The sequence below is a fragment of the Lonchura striata genome, chromosome 2 (assembly GCF_050655825.1).
Source record: "Lonchura striata isolate lonStrDom1 chromosome 2, ASM5065582v1, whole genome shotgun sequence".
Classification (NCBI taxonomy): domain Eukaryota; kingdom Metazoa; phylum Chordata; class Aves; order Passeriformes; family Estrildidae; genus Lonchura; species Lonchura striata.
Genome location: NC_140704.1, coordinates 4,629,113 through 4,653,880, shown reverse-complemented (window position 1 = coordinate 4,653,880; position 24,768 = coordinate 4,629,113). Strand labels below are relative to the sequence as shown.

At 46.0% G+C, this 24,768-nt stretch overlaps 1 protein-coding gene across 4 annotated transcripts in view; it reads left to right on the top strand.

Moving 5' to 3' along the window:
- PLCD1 (phospholipase C delta 1) overlaps positions 1-24,768 on the top strand; it is a 54,189-nt gene that overhangs the window by 20,159 nt on the left and 9,262 nt on the right. For 2 of the 4 annotated variants that reach the window (XM_021555261.4, XM_021555260.4), the window contains exons 3-8: positions 4,564-4,792; positions 9,482-9,611; positions 13,328-13,556; positions 14,848-15,049; positions 16,896-17,040; positions 18,032-18,181. In XM_021555261.4, the coding sequence (XP_021410936.1) occupies positions 4,564-4,792; positions 9,482-9,611; positions 13,328-13,556; positions 14,848-15,049; positions 16,896-17,040; positions 18,032-18,181 (1,085 nt within the window). Of the gene's footprint in view, positions 1-4,563; positions 4,793-9,481; positions 9,612-13,252; positions 13,557-14,847; positions 15,050-16,895; positions 17,041-18,031; positions 18,182-24,768 lie in introns of all 4 variants that reach the window. The other 2 variants (XM_085563087.1, XM_085563084.1) reach the window with 1 other exon arrangement.

Here is a 24,768-nt window from a genome sequence, read left to right as displayed (position 1 = left end):
CACAGGTGTTTTTGACTTCGTGCCAAGGTCTCCAAGCCCCCTGCCAGGGTCTCGAGACAGCCAGGGCAGCCAGAGGGATGTCCTGGGTTCCCACAGTCCCTCCTCCCATTTCATCAGCCAAGGCACAAGAAAGGACAAACACCTGCCAGTCCTTGTCCTTCATGTGCTCAGTAGTTTGCAGGAGGTGCAGGTTCAGTTTCTTATTTTCTCTCTTGACAAATACTCTTGACAAAATGTCGCATCTCAAAGGGCTGCCTGTCAAGCAGGAGGAAAACACAGAGATTGTTGCCTGCCTTTGTTCCTCCTTTCCCTCTATTCCTTGGGATTAACAAAGAGTTTACTGCTCGTGCTCCCAGCACAGTCTGGACATTTCAATTGTGGAGCAGTGATGAGAGAAGAGATGGAGAGGCCAGGGCTCCTCTCTGGCAAGTACTTTTATCATTAGGAATGTTGTCAGGCTCATCCTTCTGGCTCTTCTACACCAGAATCATAGAGTTGCTTGGGTTGGAAGGGATCTTAAAGATCACCCATCTGATTTCCTTTAAGAGGTGTTTCTTCTGCATGAGGAGCTGAGTTTGCAAATGTAACACCAAGCTCCTTGAAAGCCATGAAGAGAGAAATCCAAATCAAGAGACATACCCAAAATTTACATGTTGGTTCCTTGAAAATACCACGGGCTGTCAAAAGAATCCTGAGGGCCTGAGTCATCCCTGTCTGCTGATGCCAGGGGTAAAAGAGGAGAAGGGTGCTGGGCTGAAAATCAGCAAGGGAGAAGCACAAGAGCAGGAGCCAGTGATGAAAAGTGACAAGAGGGCTAGCAAGAAAGTTCTCAACATCTCCCTGAGAGTAGTTCAGAGAGGAGGAATTCCACTGGCTCCAGGGAAGGCTGCTGTGTGTCCATGTCAGTGGGAGCCTTTGGCTGTCTGAGCAGCACCCAGAGCAGCCAGGAAGGCTGACCAGGATGTAACCTGTGTGAGTTGGTGTCTGGAGGTCAGGAGGAACACAGCCTTCCTTGTGCTGCACGTCATGTTTTGGGCTCTCTACAAAGCACCTCTTCAGCAGACGCAAGCACTCAGAAGTCGATGCAAACTTTCCAGATTCTCTTCTGCTTGTGGTTATCTCCCCGCTGTGGCGTGATGGGGAAGGAGCAGGGAGGCTGCAGGGAGCTGTGATTGATGGCTGTTTGCTGCGAGTGTTCCTCTGCTGTGAAACATCTCTGTGCCCCAGTTATTTTTGATTTCTCCTTGCAGATAGCTCAGCTGAACACACAGTTTGGGACTCCTAATAGAGTGCAGCCGCTGCCTGGGAGCAGCTGATAAAGTACTCATGCTGGGTTAAGATTTTCCAGAAAAGAGATAACTTTAGCAGATGGCTTGGGCTGAGTCCTTTGGCTTCAGTTGTTTTATTGATAGATGAAAACAGTACACACAATCAAGCTATGGAAATCTATAAAAAGTGTCCTTCCTTACCCCACATTTTAACAGTTCCTGTGGTGATAGTTTCTCTCCTTCTCTCTTGTGTGACTACAATAGACATCAGTCATGCTCTTCAGCCTTCCTTGGACCCTTTCTGTATTGAGGAGCTCTTTTATCTCCATCATCCTCTTAGCACACCCTGAAAAAATCAAGACAGCCCTTCCAGACACAGGTTTTCAATCTTTTTTTTTCCTCCCACACAGCTCTTTTCCAGTGGATTCATGCAGCCACGTAATGGTTTCCAAAGAATCCATTCTAATTTCCAATATTTAACATCAGATTTTCTGGTCTTGGAAACACGAGGCCATTGCCAACCCGAAGTTTAGGGATTGATTGCACAAGCAGACTAAGGAGCCATTCTGCAGGACAATAACTTTTGTGAGCCAAGCAGTGGTGAGCAGCTGGCAGGTGAAGAGGAATAACAGGATGATCCTTCCACTTCACTGCCATAAGCAGAAGAGATCTGGAGAGGAGGAGAATTCCATACTTAAGGACACTCTGCATATGAGGTACCCAGCTTGCACTTCCTTACTGGTCAAGGGTCCACTGTAGCCATGGATTAAAGATATAACTTATCTTACCCTGAAATTTTTTGTTTCACTAGGACAGAAGAGCTGTGTTTTAAAAGCTGCTTTATTTCCCACTGGCTATAAAAGAAACCTAAATAAACTTTAGACTTCTTGATTGAACTGAATCTGGCCAAACATAATAAGATGCTTTACATTAAAGATGAAGTTCCACCTTAGGCACAACCACTGAAATTTGATTAATGTCCTGGTTAAAAGGCAAGATCACCAGGAAGGCCCAGCTGTGGGGGAATTTCAGCCCTTTTTTTATTTTAAACTGGTTTCAGTACTGAAACTCATAAACTTTCTCTTGAAGGTGAATTGGCCAGATAACATAATTCCACAGCAGCCCATCCCAACCCAACCTTTTCCTCCCCTCCCCTCAGCTGATCAACTGTTGGCCTTTATGAAATGATAATCAAAGACCACACAGAGATAACAGCTCATAATTGTCAGGGAAAAGCTTTCCCAGCTCCTGGGAGCTCCTCATGGTGTGTTCTTGTATAGGAACCAAACCAGCAAAGTGCTGTGGAAGGTGTTTGACCACCCCAGCAGCTGGTGAGAGCTTGAAGCAAATGTTAAGTGTTGCATTTGGAAAGTCACTGGTTTTTGAAGACTGAAATTTTGGATGGTTTGTTGCAGTTTTTGTTTTTTTTTTTTTTTTTCCCCAGCAGCTGATTATCATGGCTGCTGTGGGAAAACAAGGAAAGTTTTCAAACCTCTAATGAGCATCTGATGAATTTTGGATAATCCCAAAGCAGCCATGCAAAAAATATGCAGGTGGATACTGAGTTGGGTCTTTCTACAGTGTTGACTTTGAATGAACTGAGCATTTTAATGGTGAAATGGATGTTTAAAGGCAAGTTTTTCCTATTCAACTAAACTTTGGAGGTATTTTGTACTCATGCACTGTTTTTTAACAAAGCTCCAGGCCAGGTTGCTCCAAGCCCCATCTAACAGGGCCTTGAACACTTCCAGGGATGGGGCATCCACAATTCAGAGCAACCTGTGCCAGTGTTTTGTAGAAGTATGAAGTGACTCATGAAAGACAGAAAGAGGCTGTGGTGGGTGCTGCTGGGAGCTCGCCTGATTTCAGCACAGTTTGAGGGCACTGACTGCTCCAAAAGAGCATTTTAGGGTTGTCTCTGTTACTTGTATTTGTTTAATAAAGGTCTCTTCATGCATTGCTACTTCTGGATTCCCTTGTGTGTGCATTTTTCAAACTTGGAGCAACTTCAGGGTTCATTTCCACCAGCTGAAGAGCAGAGATGGAAGTGGGGAAGTGTTGTGGCGCGGCATGCGCTCCTCTCGCCGCGGCACTCTGAGCCGTGCCGGGCTGGGCGGTAAGGGAAGAGAACGGGCGGCCGCTTTCCCCCGCAAGCTCTGCAGTTCAGTTCGTGGCGCGCGGGGACAGACGAAGGCGACACGGGACTTGGGGGTGAACGGGATGGTTTTATTCACTGAGCCCCAAGACCCCCTCGGGGGCGGGAGCAGAGGTTTTATACAGAACTCAGGAGGAGGGGTGTAGGAACAGTAACCACTAAGGGAATAGCAGGGGAGGAGTTTAGGGCAGAACTAACATGACAGGGAAGGTTCCAGGGAAAGGGAGGATTGGCAACTTGGAGATGAGGGGGTTTTTGGGGATGGGGGGAAACAGATATTAAACAAATATTAAATGAAAGAAAAACACACCACCGCAGGGAAGGATGATCTTGAAAACAGGGTTTTGATTTCTTACAGCAAGGAGAATAAATTCTACCCTTGACAGGATTTAGGGTGGAGTATGGGTCACACCAGACTGCTCAGAAGCTTTGGTCTTTGCCTCCTTAATTTGCACTACTGTGACTGACAGGAACAGATGGGATCTTAAATTTTACCTTCTTAGTATTTTTGCAACCTAAAGAAGGAGAGTTTTGTTCCTTACCCTCCTCTTATTGAAGTCCCCTCTTACTTTTCCCAGAGAGACTGTGGACTTCTCAGCCCTGGAATTGTTCTGGGCCAGCTGGATGGGGCTTGGAGCAACCTGATCTAGTGGAAGGTGTCCCTGTCCATTTCAGGGCTTTGGAACTGGATGATCTGTAAGGTCCCTCCCAACCCAAACCATTCAGTGCTTTTAGGATTTTCCTGTGGGGTGATGTTCACAGGGAGGCACAGCTCCCCATGCTCAGGGGGAATGAGTAAAGGGGTGCTCAAGTCAGGGATGCTCCAAAGACTTGGAACCAAACTCCTGGCTGTGATTTGTGTCTCATGAATGGGACATCACAGTACCTATGGCATATTCTGTTTCTTTATTAAAGAAAGAACATGGAAAAAGAGGTTTTCTTTTTAAGATTTCTTGCTCTTTCTGGTCCTTTAGAGTTGAGTTTTCTTCAGTACCAAAGCTTGGGGAAGGGGGGAAAGGGAAGGGAATCCTCCAGAGGCTTCAGGAAAAGGAGAAAGTGTAATTTTTTAATATCCCTCACCAAGCAGAGATAAGGCTGACTGAACCCCTGCTGACAGCAGGCTCTGCTTTCTTTCCACAGTCTCCATTGAAGATATCCGGGATGTGAGGTCAGGCCATAAAACAGAAGGTATGGAAAAATACGCCAAGGATGTCCCAGAGTATCGCTGCTTTTCCATCATCTTCAAAGACCAGCGGAAAAACCTGGACCTCATTGCGAGTTCAGAGGATGATGCCAACCACTGGATTGCTGGCCTTGGGAAAATCATAGCCCACAGCAACTCCATGAACCAGAAACAGAAACTCCAACAGTATCCTTTGCCTTATAAAGTGATTAATCTCGGACAAAGATGCACTTGTCTTTCCATGTGGGTGGGGACAGTAGACTAACCTCCTTTTTTCCCTATTGGCCCTGGGCACTGGGTTTTCTCTTGCATTGATTTTGCACCCAGGCAAGCTCCCTGGTTTCCAATGCTTTTCCCCCCTGTTTTACAATGATACCAAGCAAGAGTGGAGTCAGGCTTAATGTGGCTCCTTAAGTGAAGAATTCCCTCTTTCATGGAGCTCCAGATAAAACAGTCATTTATTTTGTTGTGTTCTTCAGGGGTCTGTTTCACTTGCATTGCAGTAAACTCCAGGACAGGCACTTCTTGGCAAGGCATGAAAAGCCCGCACTGTTTACCGTGTTTCTCGGTAATACAAGGAGAGGGAACTGATTCTCCTCTTCTCACTGCCAAATTTACTCCAGGGTAGCTCCACTGACTTGAGTGAAATTACTCCTTATTAGCCTCAGCATGGGAGGAAGTTTTGCCCTGAAAAAAATCTGCAATTGCTCTAGCGACAATGCAGAGATCAGAAAGGAAAAGGCACAGAGCAGGAAAGGAGAGCGAATTCGTTATGAAATGGAGAGGGGTTGGTTATTGGGTGAAATCCTGGATCTGCTGAATTCACAGGGAATTTTCCCTGAGGCTGCATTTCATCAATAAATTGCTTTGCAAACAGAGGTCTCATGTACAAAAAGAGAGGACATATGTGGGTGCAGTTTTGGATGGATTTGAACTATGACCATGACATCTGAAGCTGTTGGCTGATTCCACTTTGATTTGACAGAGCCACAGTAATTGTAAAATATCAGGGTCCTTTAAGCTTCCCAAAGGTAGGTATTCAGCTGTCAGAGAGGCAAACAGATAGTACTCTTGGAGAGAGAAGGCTGGGTGGGCTTCATGACTTGTTTGACACCAAACATCGGAGAGGAGGGGAGGTGCAAAATCCTCAGCTGGGAAAAATCACAAAGCTGGAGCTCACCAGGAAGGCACCAGGAGGTCTTGCCCTCAGTTAAGTCTTCATTCCATGTGGGTTCTCTGCTGGGCAATAATGTACTGATGGAGAAGGAGATGGTGCATAAGTGCTGAGCTTTCATCAGGCTTTATTCTTCTGTGGATTCTCTGAAGTCTGAGAAGCATTTTCACAGGCACAGTGCTGTTCACTTAAAGGAATCAGACTCCATTAGTTCTGATGTGCCTGGGATGTCCTGTTTGTCTCTTGCATTATGAGTGTCTTTTTTGGATGGCTTTTCAAGCCCTTCAGGGCTGTAAGGTCACCCCACAGTGTGTAGGGGAAAATCTGGGCTACAGAAAGTTGTCCCTGGAGCATATCAAGTTAAATATATTGCTGAAAAACTTGCCTGTAAGAAGAGACAAGAGTTTTAAGGGGGGAAAAATAACAATGACATTTGCAAAGGAAGAAGGCTGTAAATTTCCAGCATGGAAAAGTGCCTTTCTGTCTTTGGAAAGCAGAATTGAAGCTAAATAGGGTGGGTAGGCAAACCATATTTCTGGAAGAGTAATTACTGTGCAGTGCTGGCTTCCAATCTGGGCTTGTCTCAGGCCATTTAACGTAACCTGGAATTACAGAACAGCATGATTTCTCATTTGAAATTTGATGATGTTTAATTAAAGCCTGGGATTTTAAATTTAGTCTGCCTTCCCTGGGTTTGCTTGGCAGCGTGGGCTTGCTCAGATCTCCCTTAAACCTCAGGAGTGTTCTCAGCATCTGTGAGCACAGGAGGGGAAGAGTCAGGACATGAGATGTGCTGTGTCCCCTGCCTGTCCCCCATGACTGGAGAATTGCTTTGTAGGGTATATTTTTCAGCCTCCCAAAGCCTTGCAAAACAAGTAAGGAATGTGCAAGTTTTTGAAATCAAGGACTGAAAGCACAAACTCTGATACTTTCAGATGGGGCTCGGTCAGTTTGGAATTCAGTGGAGTTGCCTGTAGTAGAAAGGGACTGGAATCAGTATCTTATGTATTCCTCCAGTCCTATATGCCTACACAGATAACACTCCCACATGATTCATGATGTTCTTATACACAAAGCTCTGTTTTAATAAGCCTCAGATTCAACCTTGCAGCATGCTGGCATAGGTTGTTTAGCAAATATTGTGGGTATGTGTGCAGGGAAGACTTTAGACCAGAAAATACAGAGGGACTTTTCATTTGAGCAGGGTGGCACTGTCTGCTTTTCTTCTGGGGTTTATGTGTGAGTTTTTCTTCTGGTTTGAAAGCACTTACCAGAAGTTCTGCAGCATTTCTGCTCTGAGCACATTCATGGGATATCTGCCAGATAGAAACCAAAGAGGGATGACTGAAACTCATCCCTGGAGCTGGCATAGCCTTTAAAACCAAGAGGCAGGAGGCAGGCTCTCCCTGGATGCTACAGAAATGGGAGCAGCTGCTTCCTAGTGCACTCAGGCCACAGAGGGACAGGAGGTGAAAGGAAGACCCACAACCAGGACTGAAAACTGGTGTTTGTGCCACATGAGAGGACTTTCAGTTGAAGTGTTTTGTTCATCCAGCTCCTCTAAGCTCTCCCAAAGCTGAGGGGATCCAGATGGATGGGGAGTCTGGGTATTTTGGGGCCATATTGCTGCTGTTTACTGAGATCTCAGTTATCTGTCTGTCCTTTTTCTCTCTTTGCTGCTTGTCCTTGCAGCAAGAGGACTCACTGTGTGTGCCTGGGCTCTTCTTGAGCTCTCTCATTTCCCTCCTGCATTTCTCAGCCTCCTGGGAAGGGCTCTTAAGAGAAAAGCATCCTCCATTAACAGGTAGGACCTGGGCATACTCTTTTGCAGATGCATTTGCTGCCCACATTTTGCCTTCCACAGAGGACTCTGAGTATATGCATGACCTCTGGGTGCTCATTATTGGAAGAAATTTTAAAAAATTGTGGGTTTTTTGCAGTGGTTAGCACAAACCCAGTAGTTTCTATGCACAAAAGAGTGGTTTCTCTCCACCCCTACTGCTCACCTCTGGCTGTGGCAGACTGGATTTCCTCTTGGCTCACCAGAGTTGGGTGTTTCTCCTGCCTGTTGTTTTTAGGGAAGGCTGGGAAGGGGACACAAGGTGCAGGGTTAGGTGTGAGTGGGTGACACCAGGGTGACAGTCTGACACATCCTCTCTGGAGCAGAGCTGGTGGAGGGGGTGTTCTGCACCCTGGGGTGGGTGTTGTGTGCTCCCAGCACAGCATCCTCTGCTCTTGGGAGCTTCATGACTCAAACTGGATTTTCTGGGAAGAATCAGTCCAAGCCAGACCCTGGTTCAGGGCTCTGGAGCATCCTTGGGAAGTGCAGCCTCTCTTTATTTTGGTTTCCATGTCTAAAGAAGGGGAATATTAATATTACCAGGCTAGGACGGATGTGGGGTGAGGTCATTGCTTAGCACCTGCCAAGATTTTTAAAGTCAGAAAGTTCAACTTTCCATGAGACAAACAATACTCACTAACAGTTTACACATATCTCCATCACTAGGAAATACTTCAGTGCAGGGGTAGCTCTGGTAAACACAGTTTCAGGGTTATGTTTAACAGCCCCTAAGGCTGTTAATGCCCTTTTCTGGGGTCATTTTGAAAGGCCCAGTTCAAATGGTACAGCACCATATGCCTCAGCTGGTATTTGCTGATTCTGAGCTTTACTCTGATTAGCATTCAGATTGGGCTTTTTTTTTTTTTTTTAAGTTTTTCTGGAATGAGTTTGAAGCATTGTTTCCTACGTGAGACATGGAAAGTTATTATTGGAGATCAAATTCTTACTTTGGTCATTTTATTTTCCTGTTGAAAAACAGATATTTTTCTGGATGACCTTTCTTATTTAACAGTAAAGCAGATTAGACAGACATTTCCGTGATGCAAAAAGCATGGGTTTTTTTGGTGTTTAAAACTGCAATGTGTCTCAACTTTTAGAGATTTTAGAGACTGGAAGAAAATGGAAGTCCCAGTTCAATTGTCTGACATCACATTTAGGAGATCATTCTTACAGCAGTTACTCCTGATCCATAGATACACCAAAGTGATTAAAACCCAGGCTCTTATGAAATATTATCACAGTACAGCACAGTACTGTGCATTTCTTCAGGGGAAGAAGGCAAGACCCACAAAGCTTGGTTTGATTCCACTCACAACAAAATTCTTAGGAGATATAGGTAGAAATCCCTAAAAATATGCTGAAGGTGAGTTCAAAAATTATTATTGATACTTCTTCTGGAGTTCAGTGTTCACCAGTGCACGCTGAATATTGAACAAATCCATGACAATTGAGTTTACCAAGCTTCTCTTGGGAGCTCTTTTCATTCTTTCCTTTATGCCCTTTTAACTGCCTGGAGCAGAATGTACTTTCTGTCATAAAAGAGAAATCAAACTGTTTCTGGCTGCAGCCAGAAACTCCTACAGGGTAAAGAGAGGCTGCTCCAGCCTTGGCCAGATGGTGAAAAGCTTCTCCCAGGTCATGATCAGTTGTATCACAGCACATTTTCCTTCTGCCACGGCTCTGTGGGAGCAGGAGGTGAGGTGGTGTCAGCTGCTCAGGGAGCCCACGCTGGTTTACAGCAGCTGGAGAGGTGGCTCAGAGCCTTGAGAAGAGGATTTCCCCCCTGCTATGTGCAGCAGAAGGTATTTAGGTGTTCAGGCTAGGCACTGACCTGGAAAGATTTCCTTACATCCTCCTGCAGCTGGATTCACACCTGCCTGAGGAAAGCTGACAAAAACAAAGACAACAAGATGAGCCTGAAAGAGCTCAAAGACTTCCTGAAAGAAGTGAACATTGAAGTCGATGACTACCATGCCAAGAAGATTTTCCAGGTAATGGGAGCAAGCAGAAGAAGGCTTTGCTGTTGGCTGAGGTCAAGGTGTCCCACAGCTTTCAGCTTGGGTTGGAGACCTCACCTAAAGTGAATTCCTGGCTTATTTTCTTGTACCAAGGAAGGACTCTCAGGTTTTGGTGCTCAGTAATTTATTGCTCAGAATAATTGATTCCCACTAAGTTAGGCCAGCACAATGCTTTGGATGTGTTAAGATCTCTCTTTATAATTGATGGCTACTTTTGCCACGAAGCAGAAGATGAGATGCAAACACAGATAATACAAGAAAAAGGGTAACAAAGTTGAAGTCCCAGGGGTTTGGGGAGTTTTGTGAGCCACAGCTGCATGTCAATGCCTAAGTCTGGCTGAATTTTGTTTGATTACAACTGTGAACCCAGATCCTCACCTTTTCAAAGGGGGTACAAAGTGACAGATATAAACAAACAAACAAAAAAATTGAAGTGCCAATTAAGAAAAAAACCTTTCCAGATTCATGATAGATACACAACATTGCACCCAAGCCTGGACTAATCTGATTGATTTAATACTCCCAAGGCATATTTAATCTGGTCAAGGATGTACACTTCTAAATTCTCAAGATTCAGCTTGCTGGCTGAACCTATCAGAAGATAAGAAAGGGATGAAAATTTCTCAGTTGTTAAGTTTTGGGTTTCTCTCTAGAGAATCCATCCTGCTGAGGTGAGATAAAACATCTGGATAATTTCCAGACTTCCATTCTGACTGAATTAATGTGTGTGCAGTTTCAGGAATGTTTTCTTCTGATCAGTGGTAAACACATGGGTGGTTTTGGGCACGAGCAGGAGTTCTGCTCCTCTGTGTGAGCAGCCTTCCCCCAAAGGAGGTCCAGGTTTTCTTGTCTTTGCTTTATAGACATATCTCTTTGTAGACAGCTCCTTAGGAATCAGGGGGAAGGTAATCAGCACATCTTAAAGAATTTCAGCTCACAGAATACTCCAGGTGTACTGCCCACTCTGGCTGGTGGATCCCATCCTTTATTCCCTGCCCAGGAAGGTCCTGGAAGAGTGGAAATAAGGCTGGGAATGCACAGATTGAGGTGCACGTCTCCACTGGAAGTAGTTGCCAACACTTCCTCTGCAGACTGTGCAGGTGAAGTCAGTAGGGACCAGAATCTCCTCATCCCAAAGGATACATCTCACATACAGGAGATGAATCGCTTCCACATCTTCACACATCAACAACCTGAAAAAAAATCACCCTTGGTTTGGTTTTGGTTTTAAATTTTACTTTCTTTTTATTTTAGAGTCACAGTCTCCTCTTATTTAATGGAGCTTTTCTACTGCCCCAATAGTTCCAAGGGAGCTCTAGGAGAGGAAGCTTGATGAAATGAATCCTTTTTGCTTAAAGACTCCGAGTAATTGCTAAACTTTGATTCAACCCATGGAAATGCAGGGAGTTAGTTGAAGTACCATCATTAAGCAAGCAATTGTTACGTTTCCTGTATAGCCACTGGAGAGAGAGGCTCTTTGGAGGTTAATTCAGATCTCCTGAGGGCTGGTTTGCCTCCAGGAAGGGTCTGTGTTGCTCTTAAAGCAATTACATTTTCAGTTTGCATCCTGCCTCAGCTTCGATGGACTAGGGCATTACAGCCTATTAAAGGGTGATCTTTTCTGCCTCAGAGAGTTTTTCTTCATTTAGTCACAGGAAGGAAGGGTGATCAGGGGCTCAAGTGGGGGCTGCAGGGCATGTTCTCACATTATTTTTGCCTCTCGTCACATATCCCTGTGTCCACATTTAGGTTTGAGACACTGGAGTAAAACGTGTTGCAAAGCAACCAGAAATTATGCAAAGCTCCTGTCATTGCTCACTTCATTTCAAGCTGAATATTCATTCTGATGCATCAGAAAGGTGTTTTTGCTGGCAGGCCAAGGGTCATTGAGAACTCATGGCTTGTGATGCACCCATGGGAGGTAAAACACAGCATTTTGGGTTGAGATTCTCTTTCTGATTTGGTCCTCCTGCAGCCAAAGCAGAAGGAACCCACTTTTTTACCATGCATCTGAGCTGTCCTGGATGTCTTGATTCTGGTGCCAGTGCTACTGCCCTGTTTTCATCACAGCCTTTAATGGCAACTAATGAATAAACTTCCCCAGGCACACCACTTAAAATGCCAGTTTTCTAGGAGGAATATCTTGTCATTTTCCCTGTCATGTCTTAAAGAAAAGAACATTTGTAATTCACAACATCCCTGCTGTCTCCACCAGCTGCTTTCCCTCTTTATATTCCTTTTGCAGTTGCTAAGCATCATGCTCAGCTCGGCGTGAGGGATCTGCCAGAGCCCCAGCACAGGATCACAGACATGGAAGGCAGGGAGGAAAAGACAATTCTTGAGCTCTCACACCTATTTTGGAGTTGTCTGTAGTACTGAAGCATGTCACAGGTTGTCCCATCCCTGAGATGAGCCTGTAGCTTCTACCCAGCAGGTTCTGAAGTCAGGACAAGTTGAACTCTTTTTTTTTTTTTCTGTCACTTTAGTTTGTGAAATGCTAGGCATCATGATAATGTTCTTTGGTTTTATATGTGCTCCTTAAACAGATAGTGAAAGATTTGCAGGGGATGAAAGTCCCTCCTTATCATCTTGGGACACTGCCAGAGCCACCATGGCCATTGCTGAGATCACTGGCAGAGCTAGGCTGAGATTAGTGTGATTGCTGGTTATACTAAGACAGGCATTTTCATCATAAAAATCAGGAAAATAGCTCTGCCACAGGGGATCAAAGATGGAAAGCAATTTAATTCCTCTGGTTTGACAAGTTGAAGAATTCTGCTAGGAACAAACAACAAATTAATATCAGGATTTGCCAAAGGGAAAAAAAAAATGTTGTTTCTGATGAAATATTGAACCTGGGAGTATTTAAAATAAACTAGAAAAACTTGTTATTGGAAAAGCTGTGTCCTTGATGGAGACATTAATATGTATATCTCAAGCTCCCCATCTTTCATGGTCAATCAAGTCCTTGGCTGGGGTGTTCTGTCACAGATGGTATCTACTGGAAAAGTTCAAACCCCAGAAAAAAATGGAGAATCTGAATTACAGTTCCTTGTGGGAAGATTATATCTGACTTGAAATCTGTGGGGATTTTGTTATGTGGCAGGTTTTGGATAAGAATGGAAAATTTCCATGGAGAGATGGATTTTTTCATACCTAAACATGCACATGTTTAGCAGGTGTGGGGGTTTAAAGTTATTTTTGATGCCATTTTTGCACAGTCCCATTGTGAATCTTGACAGCCTCTTGAGGTCTGAGCCACTAAGGTCAAAGGGAGGGTTCTTTTCACTTAACTTCCTGGATTTTTGGCTATACTCTCTATCATTATTTAATAGAGTCAATTGTTTCCCTTTATTCCCCTGGAGATTAAGCATTACATTTCTTCTGACCCTTGATTTGTGCTTGGATTATTTTGAGCTGTCCTGACTGAAGCACACCAAGTGCTGGAACTCAAGGCTGGTGCTTTTGGGCACACTGATAATGTAGAAATACTAATATCTGGCACTGTTTTATGACTGTTGGCCTTGTCAATGAGAACCATTGTCACTGACCCCGTGCTCCTCACTGGCTGGCCAGTAACTCTTTGCAATTATTTTGTGTTCTGCGTTGTGTAGCCCTGGTGCAGATTACGGCTGGCCTATGCCAGAAGGAAAGAAGGTTTTCACTCCTTCTCCCCTCTACGTTTACAGCACTGTGACAAGTCCAAAACAGAGGCTCTGGAGGATGATGAGATAGAGGAATTTTACAAGATACTGACAGAAAGGAAGGAAATAGACAGCATCTTCCAAATGTACTCGAACCCAGAAGGGTTCATGTCCTGCCAGAACCTGGTGAGGTTTCTCTATGAGGTGCAGCAGGAAGAAGATGCTGTTGTTGCTGCCCCTGCCTTAATTCAGAGATACGAGCCCAACGAAAGAGGTAGGTTGAAAACCCTGGCTGGTTTGCTTCAAAATTTTGGGGTTTTTTTGATGAACTATGAATTGCATTGCTGCTGCTTTTATTCCTGCAGCCGTGTGCATTATTTTCTCCCCACAGCTGCCTCTAAAACACCACTCTCCTAGGGGAACATTAATGAGGAGAGGAGAGGAGAGGAGAGGAGAGGAGAGGAGAGGAGAGGAGAGGAGAGGAGAGGAGAGGAGAGGAGAGGAGAGGAGAGGAGAGGAGAGGAGAGGAGAGGAGAGGAGAGGAGAGGAGAGGAGAGGAGAGGAGAGGAGAGGAGAGGAGAGGAGAGGAGAGGAGAGGAGAGGAGAGAGGCTGGGAAATCTCCCTCTTCAATTTTATTTTGGGTGCACTGAACAGCAGGAGAGGGATTGATACAGGTTTGACTGCAGGATGATGAAAATCTTGAAGGAAAGACTCAGATGGGTTATTCTGATACCAAGACCTCATGTGGCCTTTGAAGGCTGATAATGTAGCAATATTTGTGTTCTCCAGAAGCTGGAGTGGAGGCAGAAGTCCTTAATGGTGGGCACCTGTAAAGCCATCTGCAGATGAGATCTCTGAGTAGAGGCCAAGGAGGTGGCAGCTGTTTAGGAGGCAGACACTGAATGTCTGGTTAGAAACATTCTCTCATTCAGAGACTGACACTGAATCATCAGCCTGGAGCACCTTGGAGGATGTGCTCCAGGAACCAACTCAGAATCATGGGCTGGTTCCTACTATCCTGCTATTCCTGCAGGAGAGGGACAAGGCTTTGCAACTGTCAGGCTTTAGGATTAGGCTGAGATTGAGTTCAGTCCCTCAAAATGGGGAGTAATTTTGTATTTCCTCTTTGCAAATCCTGTCTTTCATTGGATAATCTAGACAGGATTTTTCTGGCTGTGTTTAGACATCTGACAGCTTCTCTGGGTTGGCGCAAAGAAACCTTGAAATGCTCAAACAGAGATTTTGTGCTGTAAATCTCTAGAGACAGATGAGGTAAGGTCTGTCTTTGACACTTTTAAGATGTTATCAAGGACAAGTGTAATAAAAAGCCACGTAAGTGCCATAAAAAGCTGTACTTGGGAAGGGGCTTTAAAAGCATTTTCAGGCAGCTGAAAGTGCCATCCTTGTCTGGAGAGCATTGATGCCTTTGCTTTTACTGACTGCCTGGGGAGCACATTTTGCCTCTGGGATCTCCTGGAGAGCAGAGGCACCGTGGTGAAGGTGGTGGCACGACCTGGTGGCATCTCAATTTCAGTGTGGGGTTTTCTGTCTGTTTACCTGGCAGCCAAGAGGGGCAACGCCATGACCAAGGATGGTTTCCTGATGTACCTGCTGTCAGACGAGGGGAACATATTCAACCCCTCCCACCGGAAAGTTTACCAGGACATGACCCAACCTCTCAGTCACTACTTGGTGTCATCCTCACACAACACCTATCTCATGGAAGACCAGATCACAGGGCCAAGCAGCACAGAGGCCTATATCAGGTAAGGAATGTGTGTGTTTGGGAGGTTAACCTCTTTTTTTCAGAAGACATGAGTGTCTGTGCTGATGGATGCAAGGGATCAAGAAGCAATCTTCCACCAGACCAGGTAATATGGGCTGGCCCGTGTTTCCAGAGTGAACTCCTTCCAAACCAGGTTGGCTGTGCCCTCCTTTTCACAGCTCTTTGACCTGAGTCTCATCTGGTGTCCACCTGAGTGTAGGATGTATAATTACTACATGTGGAAGCAGTATAAAATATCTGCAGTCACATGGAGGCTGGATTACAGCCCTCTGGCCTGGTGTTTTCAAAGCATGATGCTGAGGGGGTGTTGTATTCCCCAAAATATGGCACAGGAGAGTGCAAGGAGCTTACAAGATGGAAAGATTCCTGGGACAGAGCTGCAGGTCTGGGAGGAGCCAAAACAATTCATGGTGTCATGGTGCTTATGCTCTGTACTGCCTTTGGGAGAGGCCTGTGGCAGGGACTGTCCCCACACCATGATGGGGTTTATTTTGGAGAGTCTTAGTTGGAGCAATCAGAAAAAAAAAAAAAAAAAAAGTTGGGATATGAACAGGGTGAGAGATCAGAACTTACACCTGGTGCCTTTTTAGCATCTCAGATATTCCCGCAGCACCCCTGCACAGAGCTTTGGGTGTTGCCTTTAACAACATCTCATGGCCAGGTGGGTGCAGTGACCTTCAGTAATTGCACACCCACCTTGCACTACTCCTTGTTTTTATCAGGTGAGATGGTGTTTCCTTGTGAGCCAGTCAATGGCTGCAATTCTGCCTTTGTTTATGACTTGCCTCATTCTCAGGAGCAACGGCTGACTGGAGTCACAAGGTCAAAAGTGTTGAGAGTGAAATCTGGCACAAGTTATTTCTCAGCAGCTCTTTGAATTCATCTTACAGAGACTTAAAATTATAGATGTATGTTTGGGATGCACAAAAAAAAATAAATCCCATGATTCTGGAGCAGGTTTCCCAGAGATGCTGTGGATGCTCCATCCCTGGAAGTGTTCAAGGCCAGGTTGGACAGGGCTCTGAGTGACCTGGTCTAGTGGAAGCTGTCCCTTCCCATGGCAGGGGTGGAACTGGGTGATCTTTAAGGTTCCTTCCAACTCAAACCATTCTGTGATTTTATTGCAATGAGTTAAAGGAATTGTGTGATCTGAAATATTTAGGGAATTACAGCAAAAGAGACGAGATCACCTCCTAGATAGATGGGGGAAAATCTGCACTTGAAAATAGATTGAAATGGGAGCATGGCTATGTAGAGGTAGGAATTTCACATGGAAATTTGGTTTGTAGACTTGATTTAAGAAACTGGCTCTCAGCAGTCTCCTCAGCTATGGTGAGGAGCTCCCTCCCTCCCTTTCTCCCAGCTCTGAAGATTCATCCCTCATGTCATATCAGTTCTAGATGAAGAACTCATGTAATCTAAGCTTTGTGACCTGGCTTCTAAGGCTGATTGTCATCCTTCTACTGCCACTCTTGATTTTCTCTTCACCATCTTTGGGGAAAGACTTGGGGCACAGTCATCAGTGTCCTTTCTCATCTGACACTCACTATGTCTTATTCTTTGGATAATTCTACCTTGGACTTTCACTACCTTATTTCTCAGATCCTTCTGTGCTTTCCTTGCTCAACCTTGAGCTCTCTTTGCTGACACTGATTTTACCTGATCCCATCCTTTATCTGATCTCCTGTTTTTTCCAAGCTCCTTTCTTTTCCCTTGCTCCTGAACTTCCTTCCACTCTTCCCAGGCAGTGCCTGTGCCTGATGTACTCTCACTTGGAGATGGAGCAGAAGATGTAGAACCCAACCAGGTCCCTTCTTTGTTTCCAGAGCCCTGACCAAAGGCTGTCGCTGTGTGGAGCTGGATTGCTGGGATGGCCCCAACTCAGAGCCCGTCATTTATCATGGCTACACTCTCACCTCCAAGATCCTCTTCAGCGATGTCATTAAGGCCATCAAGAACTATGCATTCAAAGTAAGGATGAGGGACTTTTTCTCAAGCTGCACAACCCAGGACTGGCAGTAGAGCTCTTCCCTCCCAGCAGAGAGCAGAAGCAATGACAGCTTCACCTCATGGGGACAAGCTGTGTCCTTCTGTCTGAGCATCCATATTCTGCTTCCTCCAGAGATCCATCCCTGGGGGTTGCTGCACAGGGAGAGCACTATCTGAGGATGAGTTTGAACCTGTGCCAGCACAGCTGCATCCTGGACCCTACTACAATGAAAATGATGCTCATAATCTTGAGCACACCTGGTGGGAAACGCCAGCAAGCTCATAATAGGTGTAGCTTTGATGCCTCTTGTTTAGAGGAACCAATGTGCTTGTTTTGGATGCGAAGGGCTGTTTTTATTCTGCTTTAAAAGAGATGAACAGGGCTGGAGTCTTGTATGGCACCAGGCTTCGGAAAATCTTAGGTCTGTCCAGACTCAATGGACTCTGCTGCTTTCCTTCAGTGCACTTGGGAGCTGGTGCCAAGTTTTGATTGGGGCCATAAAGGAGTGGCAATGACAATAATGACAATGCCTTCAGCACACAAAATGACCTGGGGGACACAGGGAAGCAGATCAGGGCTATGAAGGAGTGGAGGAAAGATTAATATCACTCAAGGGCTTGAGCAAACCCTGTGATTTCAAAGCTCCCTTCCCAGTCCTTCCTCTGAAGGTGGGTAGGAAGGTGCTCTGGCCCACAGTGCAAGTGGAGAATGGAGGCACAGGGAGTGCCCCAGAAGGTCTGTGAGAGGCAGTCCTGACCTATCCTGGTGCCTTCTCCATTGGACCATCATCTCTGGAAGGCATCAGCACAGATCTGAGTAACTACTGCACAGTCAAATTTTTTAAAAATCACATTTTTAACAAATCTTTGCTTTAGGAGAACATCAGCCCCTCCTGTTGACATGCCAGAGAAATGGAGTTCATACCAATTGCTGCAGAGTTCACTGATGGTGTGTGTTGCTGTCTTGTTCCAGACCTCACCATACCCCGTCATCATCTCCCTGGAGAACCACTGCAGCGTGGAGCAGCAGAAGGTCATGGCCCAGCACATGACCACCATCCTGCAGGACATGCTCTTGGTTGCCCCAGTCGATGGAAACAAATCCCAGTTCCCCTCCCCAGAGGTAAGCAAGGCCACTCCAGCACTTCCAGCCTTCTGAGGGTTAGACAAGAGGGAAGTTTCTCTTCTTACTGAGTGCAAAGCTCAAAACTCAAGGGGAAAACCACTGCAAGTAGCCTGAAGGTGTATGAAACACAAAATGTCCTGCCATTGAGAGTGTCCTGGGGGAGCCACTGGGAATGCCCTGGGATGGTGAGTATGGAGATGTCCATGGAGGAAAAAGGAAAGCAGGAGGCTGCCTAGAGATGCCCCTTTTATTCCCAGGAATCAGGGCAGCTGACAGGCTGGGAGCTGAGCCCTGGCCTTGCCAGAGGAAAGAGATACACAGCACTCAACAGTGGTTCACCACTACAAATCATTAGCTGACAGCAAAAACTGGAAATGGAATCTTGATATGAAAAATATGTCTCCAAAACAGGAGCCAAAAGGAAACATCAATCTATTTCCACCAATGTGGTTTGTGCTTGCTTTCTGACTTTCTTTCTGTTTTTCTTAGCACTTTGAAGGAACAGACTCCTGTACGGTTAGCTGCAGTTCCCTTTAAATTTCATTTCTTTGCTCATTCTCCAAAAATTAGATTAACATGCCTAGTCAGAGCTGGGAGGAGTTTGTGGGTGAGATAAAGCTGGCAGTCAGCAGAGGAGAAAGAAGAGGAAAACAATCCACCCAGAATATCTTCTATATTAGTTGTCCCTCTTCATTAGCTGCCTTCCCTTTCCTTATTCTGTTTCCCCTTTTGTTTGGGAATGTCATGCCTCATTTGATACAATGCCTGGCACAAAGGGAAGCTGCTCTGGGCTGGTCCCTAAGCACCAGGGCAATAAATTAGGATGAATTGTAATTTTTACTGCTGCTGCTTCAGCAGGACCTTGGCTCTGGCACAGACAAGGTGCCTCCACTGGGAGAAGTGACTCTCCCAGGGTGAGGACACTCCCAGCACAGAGATCAATCTTTGCAGGCAGTTACTGAGTTGGAAAAACACGTCTTCAGTGTCCCTTCCTGACTTGTTATTTATCCTGGTGCAGGATCAGGAAAACTGCTGATGGCTTTTCAGCTGATGGCAATAATATGATGAAAGAAAGGAGAAACACCAAGCAAAGCATTGTGTGATTTGTGAGTGGAAGGGGATGACCCCAACTTCCCAGAGATGTTTTTTCCATGCCTGTGCTCATCTAACCTCCTGATTTTGATTGCCAAAAAGACACTTGGCCCCTGCTGAACACAATGCCCAGATCTACCCTGGGGAATGGATTTGGGCTGATGTGCTCTGTTGCAGGGATTGATCCATTTAGTTTAAACACAGAAAAATTGCCAATGTTGCAACACCTATCCTTTTCCTTCTGGTACTTTTCCTCTGCCTTCCTGCTTTTTGAAGTAGGACAGTGCAAAGGGATGAAATGTTGATTTTTTTTTTTTTTTGAGTGTAAAATACATTGAAACTGAAACATGAGGGAAAAACAAACAAACAAACAAACCAGGAACCTCTTGGCTTCTGCCTCCCTTGTTGACATGAGGAAACCAGGAACAACAAGGTATTTTTTATATTAGGAAAAGGGTGGGATCTGCCACTGGGCAAAGGGCTGGAGGCTGTAAACACAGTGGAAGGATTGCTGCCGATTGTGTCAGCAGGGCAGGGTTAGTAATTAAAGGAAGATTGACACGGTTTGAATTTGTGCTAACGATTCACTCCACAGCCCAGGGCAGGAATCTGATTTATTCAGCTCCATTCAGGAGCAGTGTTGGGCTACACAGATTATCTAAATATCTCCCCCAAGCTGCTATCTTTAGGTCCCAATAGTGAATTAAAGGCTTTTGGATGAAAGGCCAAAACACACATAAAGGCTCCAGGCAGCACCAGGGTTGTAGGGAGGAGCTGATCCAGTCTCTGCTCCTGGTGGGTTCTTACCCTTCAATCCCATCCCTGCCAGGGCTCTGCCAGGGCCCTTGGCCCTGTCCCTACATCCCAGCTAGAAATGCTGCAAAGTCACAGTCCTAGAATGAGACAAAAACTGTTCTCAGTATTGGAACAATTCAGTGAGACCCCTACAGTTCTTTGTTCTGGAATTCCTTGTTTATGAGGACAGTGGCTTTGGGCATTACCCACACATTTTGTGTCAATGTGGCCTCAGATCCATCTGCACATCTCTGTTTCTCCAGCCTTAGCCCAGCTTGTGTCAGTCTTGTCTGCAGTGCATCTTCTTGCCTGAAGTTCTTGAGCTGAGTCTCCTTCAATCCTCCAAAACCTCTTTCAGTAAAGTGTTTCTTCCCCTTTCCTGGAGACTCTCTTCATCCTCTGGTGCCACTCATTGCTGGTGCAACTCTTCAGTTTGCAGCTGAAGGATGTGCACAGATGGAGATGTGATGCCAGTTAGTGCAGCTGATCTGCACATCTCCTTGTGGATGGGAACATGTTATTCCTCACAGCTTCCAGAAGTCTGCAGAGAGGGATATCCTCATCCTGAGAGTGGGATGTGTGTCAGGAGGCAGTGCTCAGCCCCTGTGTATCGTGTACCTGAGCGCTTAAATTAGGTCTCCTTTGGAGAAACAGTCAGAGGAGTTGGAGGTGTGGTCCACCTCCTCCTCAGTGTTTGTCCAAACAGAGCAGGAATCACACCCTGGGAGTGTTTGGTTTTCTCTGTTGACTCTAAAGGAGGTGTTGAAGCCACAGAAAGTTTGTTGAGATGGATCACTTTACAAATCTTCCATTCCCACTGAGATGAACGATGGAGTTCAGACCTTGCCGTGGCTCTCAGGTTGCTCCTAGGGGCAGGAAGCTTTCAGATAGGATAAACCTGTGTGTGCAGATCTTTTAAAATCCTCTGCTCATTACAGCTCTGCTGCTTCTGATAAAGTCAGTGCTTTCCTTTAAGATGGTTTCCATATCCCAATGTCAGAACCATTTCATCTGCACGGCTGAGCTTGTTCAGTGTGCAGTGGAAAAGGTGGGAGAGCAGATGAGCTCCACTTCAGGGGGACTAAGAAATGCCATTTTCAGGGCATGTGAAGAAGGACAAGAGTTACATCTGTTCCAGCAGCCACTCTGCTGTGTGTTCTCAGTGGAGTCCAATGTCCTTGTAGCCTTTCCTGAGGTTGTACTCCACCTTGAGCTTCTCACAGGCAGCTGGAATGGCTTTATGGTCTACTTGGAGAACATTTATTATTTCAGCTATTGCTTCCTCCTAAGACAAGGGATCTGCTCAACAGAGCTGAACTGATGAGCTGAGTGTCTTTTGCCTCAGGCTAGAAATATTTAATATCACATGAAGGGGAGCCAGGAGAGATGGTGCAAGGGCACGTGTGTGTTTGTGACTGTCTATATCAGTTTATTTCATACCTCAGTAAAAAAGATAAACTCTCAGGTTTAGGACTTTGCTTCCTCTTCAGGGGGCATTCACTGGAATGCTACTACAGGGTAGCACCTTTTGCAGGAAATGGGGATGAAAATGCCTCTCTTTGGGGTGAGTCTCACTCTTTCTTCTGACAAATAAGCAAATGGATCTCCTCTGAGTTAGGTGGCACATAGGCTGCTCTCCCTTGTAGGCATAGGAGCAGTGTCCTGTGCCCATAGGGAGCATCTGTTTCATATCTAAGATTTCCCAGAGGAACTGCAGGCTAGATAGGATAGCAGCAGCACTGAGGACCTGCTGCTGGCAGCTCTGGAATAGATTGTGGTGAGGAGACACAGTGGGGGCTGTGTTGCTTCCCTCATGATGTTCTTCAGCCGTGTGGGATTGGTCTGGGCCAGGAACTGCACCTCCCATGTGCTGAATGGGAGTGATGCTTTGAGAAGGCTGACATGGAGCAGAGGCTGGACAGAGCTAAAGAATAAAGCAGGGATTTATTAAAAGGCCTCCATGGATCCACCTTGGGCAGCACAAGAGCCCAGCCAGGGCTGCATCCAAGATGAACCAAAATGGTGACAAAAAATGGACACTCCATCATGGGGTCTCACACTTTTAAAGTTCTGATCCATTTGCACATTGGAGTTCATTGTTCAATTACAGCTCCAGCCCATGAAGTCCCACCCTTGTTTTTCTCTCTTCAGTCCATGTTGTATTGGTTGTCCTTAGTCCCAGGCTAGAAAATTAATTGTTTTGTCTCCCTACTCTGTGAAGAGAGCTTACCAACACTTAATTTGAAGCTCAGAACTATACCCCTAGGTAGCTCAGAATCTGAAAAATATGAAAGCTAAAACTTAAGGCATCATTTCCTCCCTTTAGAGGCTTGACAAGGCTTAAAAAGCATAATTACCTGCTGGTAATTAAGAATCAAGTGGGCTGCCCCAAATACCTTATCCTTAGTGAGGGGAGGCAGTACCATTTCTTGTGGGGCATTGGAAAGCAGAGGTAGATGATATATTAAATACCAGGATGGTATCTGCAGCCTGCAGGGGACTAGAGGGGCTGCTCTCAGCCTCTCCTGATGCCTTGAGAGGCTGACCTAGAACAGAGGCTGGACAGAGCTAAAGAATAAAGTAGGGATCTATTAAAATACCTCCATGATGCACCTTGGGCAGCACCAGAGCCCAGCCAGGGCTGCACCCAAATGACCCAAAATGGTCCCAAAATGCACGAGCGCTCCCGGGGCTCTCCCTGGGATCAGTTCTGCTCCATTGGCACCTTGGAGTTCATTGTCCCATTCCAGCTCCAGCCCAGGCAGTCCCATCCTGCTTGTTTTTCTCTCTCCAGCCCACGCTGTTTGTGCTCCTGGGCTGAGATTTGGATCATTTGTCCTTGGTGCCCAGCTGGAGCAGGAATTGTTTTGTCTCCCTGCTCTGTGCAGAGAGCTCAGCATCCCCTAAAATGAAGCTCAGACCCTCCCACTAAAGCAGCACAGACTCTGAAGAATATAAAAGCTAAAACCTGAGGCATCACTCCTTACTGTCCCCAGTGCAATCCTTCCAGGCTTGTCCATCCCAAGTGCTGAGCAGAGCCTGAAAGCTGCACAGAACTGGATTTTGTGGTGGAAGAACAGTGTAGAGCTGGGAGTTGAGGCAGGAGGGTGGGAAGGGACATGGGAGCAGCAGGCTGAAGTCAGGCTCTGAAGATGAGCCAACTCATCTCCCAGCCATGGATGTGAAGAACAGAGCACAGCTCTGCCTGGAAGGCTGGGAGGGTGGTCTGGGGATGGGGGGGAGGATATTGCTCTGCTCTGGCTGCTCCTTTGAGTGCAGCTTTTGAGTGACAGGGAAAGTGCCCCAGTGTGAGCAGCTCTTTTGTGGTAGCTGAATTAAAATGCTCTTGGCTGCTGCCTCAGGTGCCAGTGTTGGATTTCTGCTCAAACCCAGCTTCATCCACAGCTTTGCCAGGTGGTGAGGAGTGGGGCTGGTCTCTGTAGAGATGTGATGCAATTTGCTTGAACCCACAAAGGGTGCAAAGGGGGAATGGCGTCCTTTGAAAACGCCTGTGTTGTTTTATAAAAGATTCTTGGTTTTTCACAGTCCTGTCATTTGATTGTGGTGGGGTTTTGTTGCTTTTGCTGTTGCAGAAAAGGTAAATATAGGGTGTTTCTGAGGAAAGGGGAACGTGCTACACAGATTGAGGGGCTGTGCTGGCTAATTCCAATATAGCATTTTTTTTTTAATAACTCATACCCTCCAAAGCCAGGACCACCAAACACATCCAGGTGGCAGCAAATCTCCTGTTCCTGGGGATTCCACTAAGCTGCCAAGCCTAGTGGTGCTCTTGATTTTAAGGCATAACCCAAACACCTGGAGATCACCACCAGTCACCTTTCCCAATACTTCTCCCTGTCCCAAGCATTTCTGCTGCCTTGTTTGGGCTCTAAGTCATCCCTGTCCAGGCTCCAGCCTTCCCCCCACAGCCAGGGCTTGTGCAAAGGATGTATCAGTGGTGAGGGGTTGAGGATTCTTTGCTTTTTTTTTGCCAAGGTCAGGATTTAATGTGTGAGACAGTATTTCTTGTCCAGACTCAGATGTTTATTAGTTTTTATCTCTGTCACAGTCTCACAAACCCTGAGCTCTACAGCACTTCACTCTGACAACCTAAACATGGAGCCCCATCTCTACAAGGCCTTTTAAGGATAAACTGTCCAATTAAGAAATGACACTTCAATTATTTTTACTTTTAACCCAATAACCAACCACCCATGGCTGCAATGTGGACTTTGTTATCCAATTACACAAAACTGTGGAGAAGGAGGTGAAGAAGAAGGATTAGTCTCTGCCCTAAAACCTCCATCTTACTTTATATCTATTATTATTTTCTAAACCCTCAAATTCTGAGTTTCCCAGCCTGTGATATCACACATTTCTATCCAAACTCCACACCCACAATCCCAGTTCTGCCATTCCATTTTGGAAGCTTCTCCGTGGCCTCAGGTCAATGCAGTGTTCTCCTGGGGGTCAGTGCCTGGCAGCACAGAAAGTCTGAAATTTTCAGTGTCCAGGGCTCCAACCAGGGGTTTCATGTGACCCTTGAAAGAGGCTGGAGAGAACTGGTTCAGCACAGGGAAGGTGCTCCCTGGACTCCCTCTGCAGCCAGCTGTGATGCTGTGGCACACGCTGCTGGCTGTGCTCAGTGTTGTGCCACCACAGCAGTGGCAGGAGAAGCTGTTCCCTCAAGAGGAGGT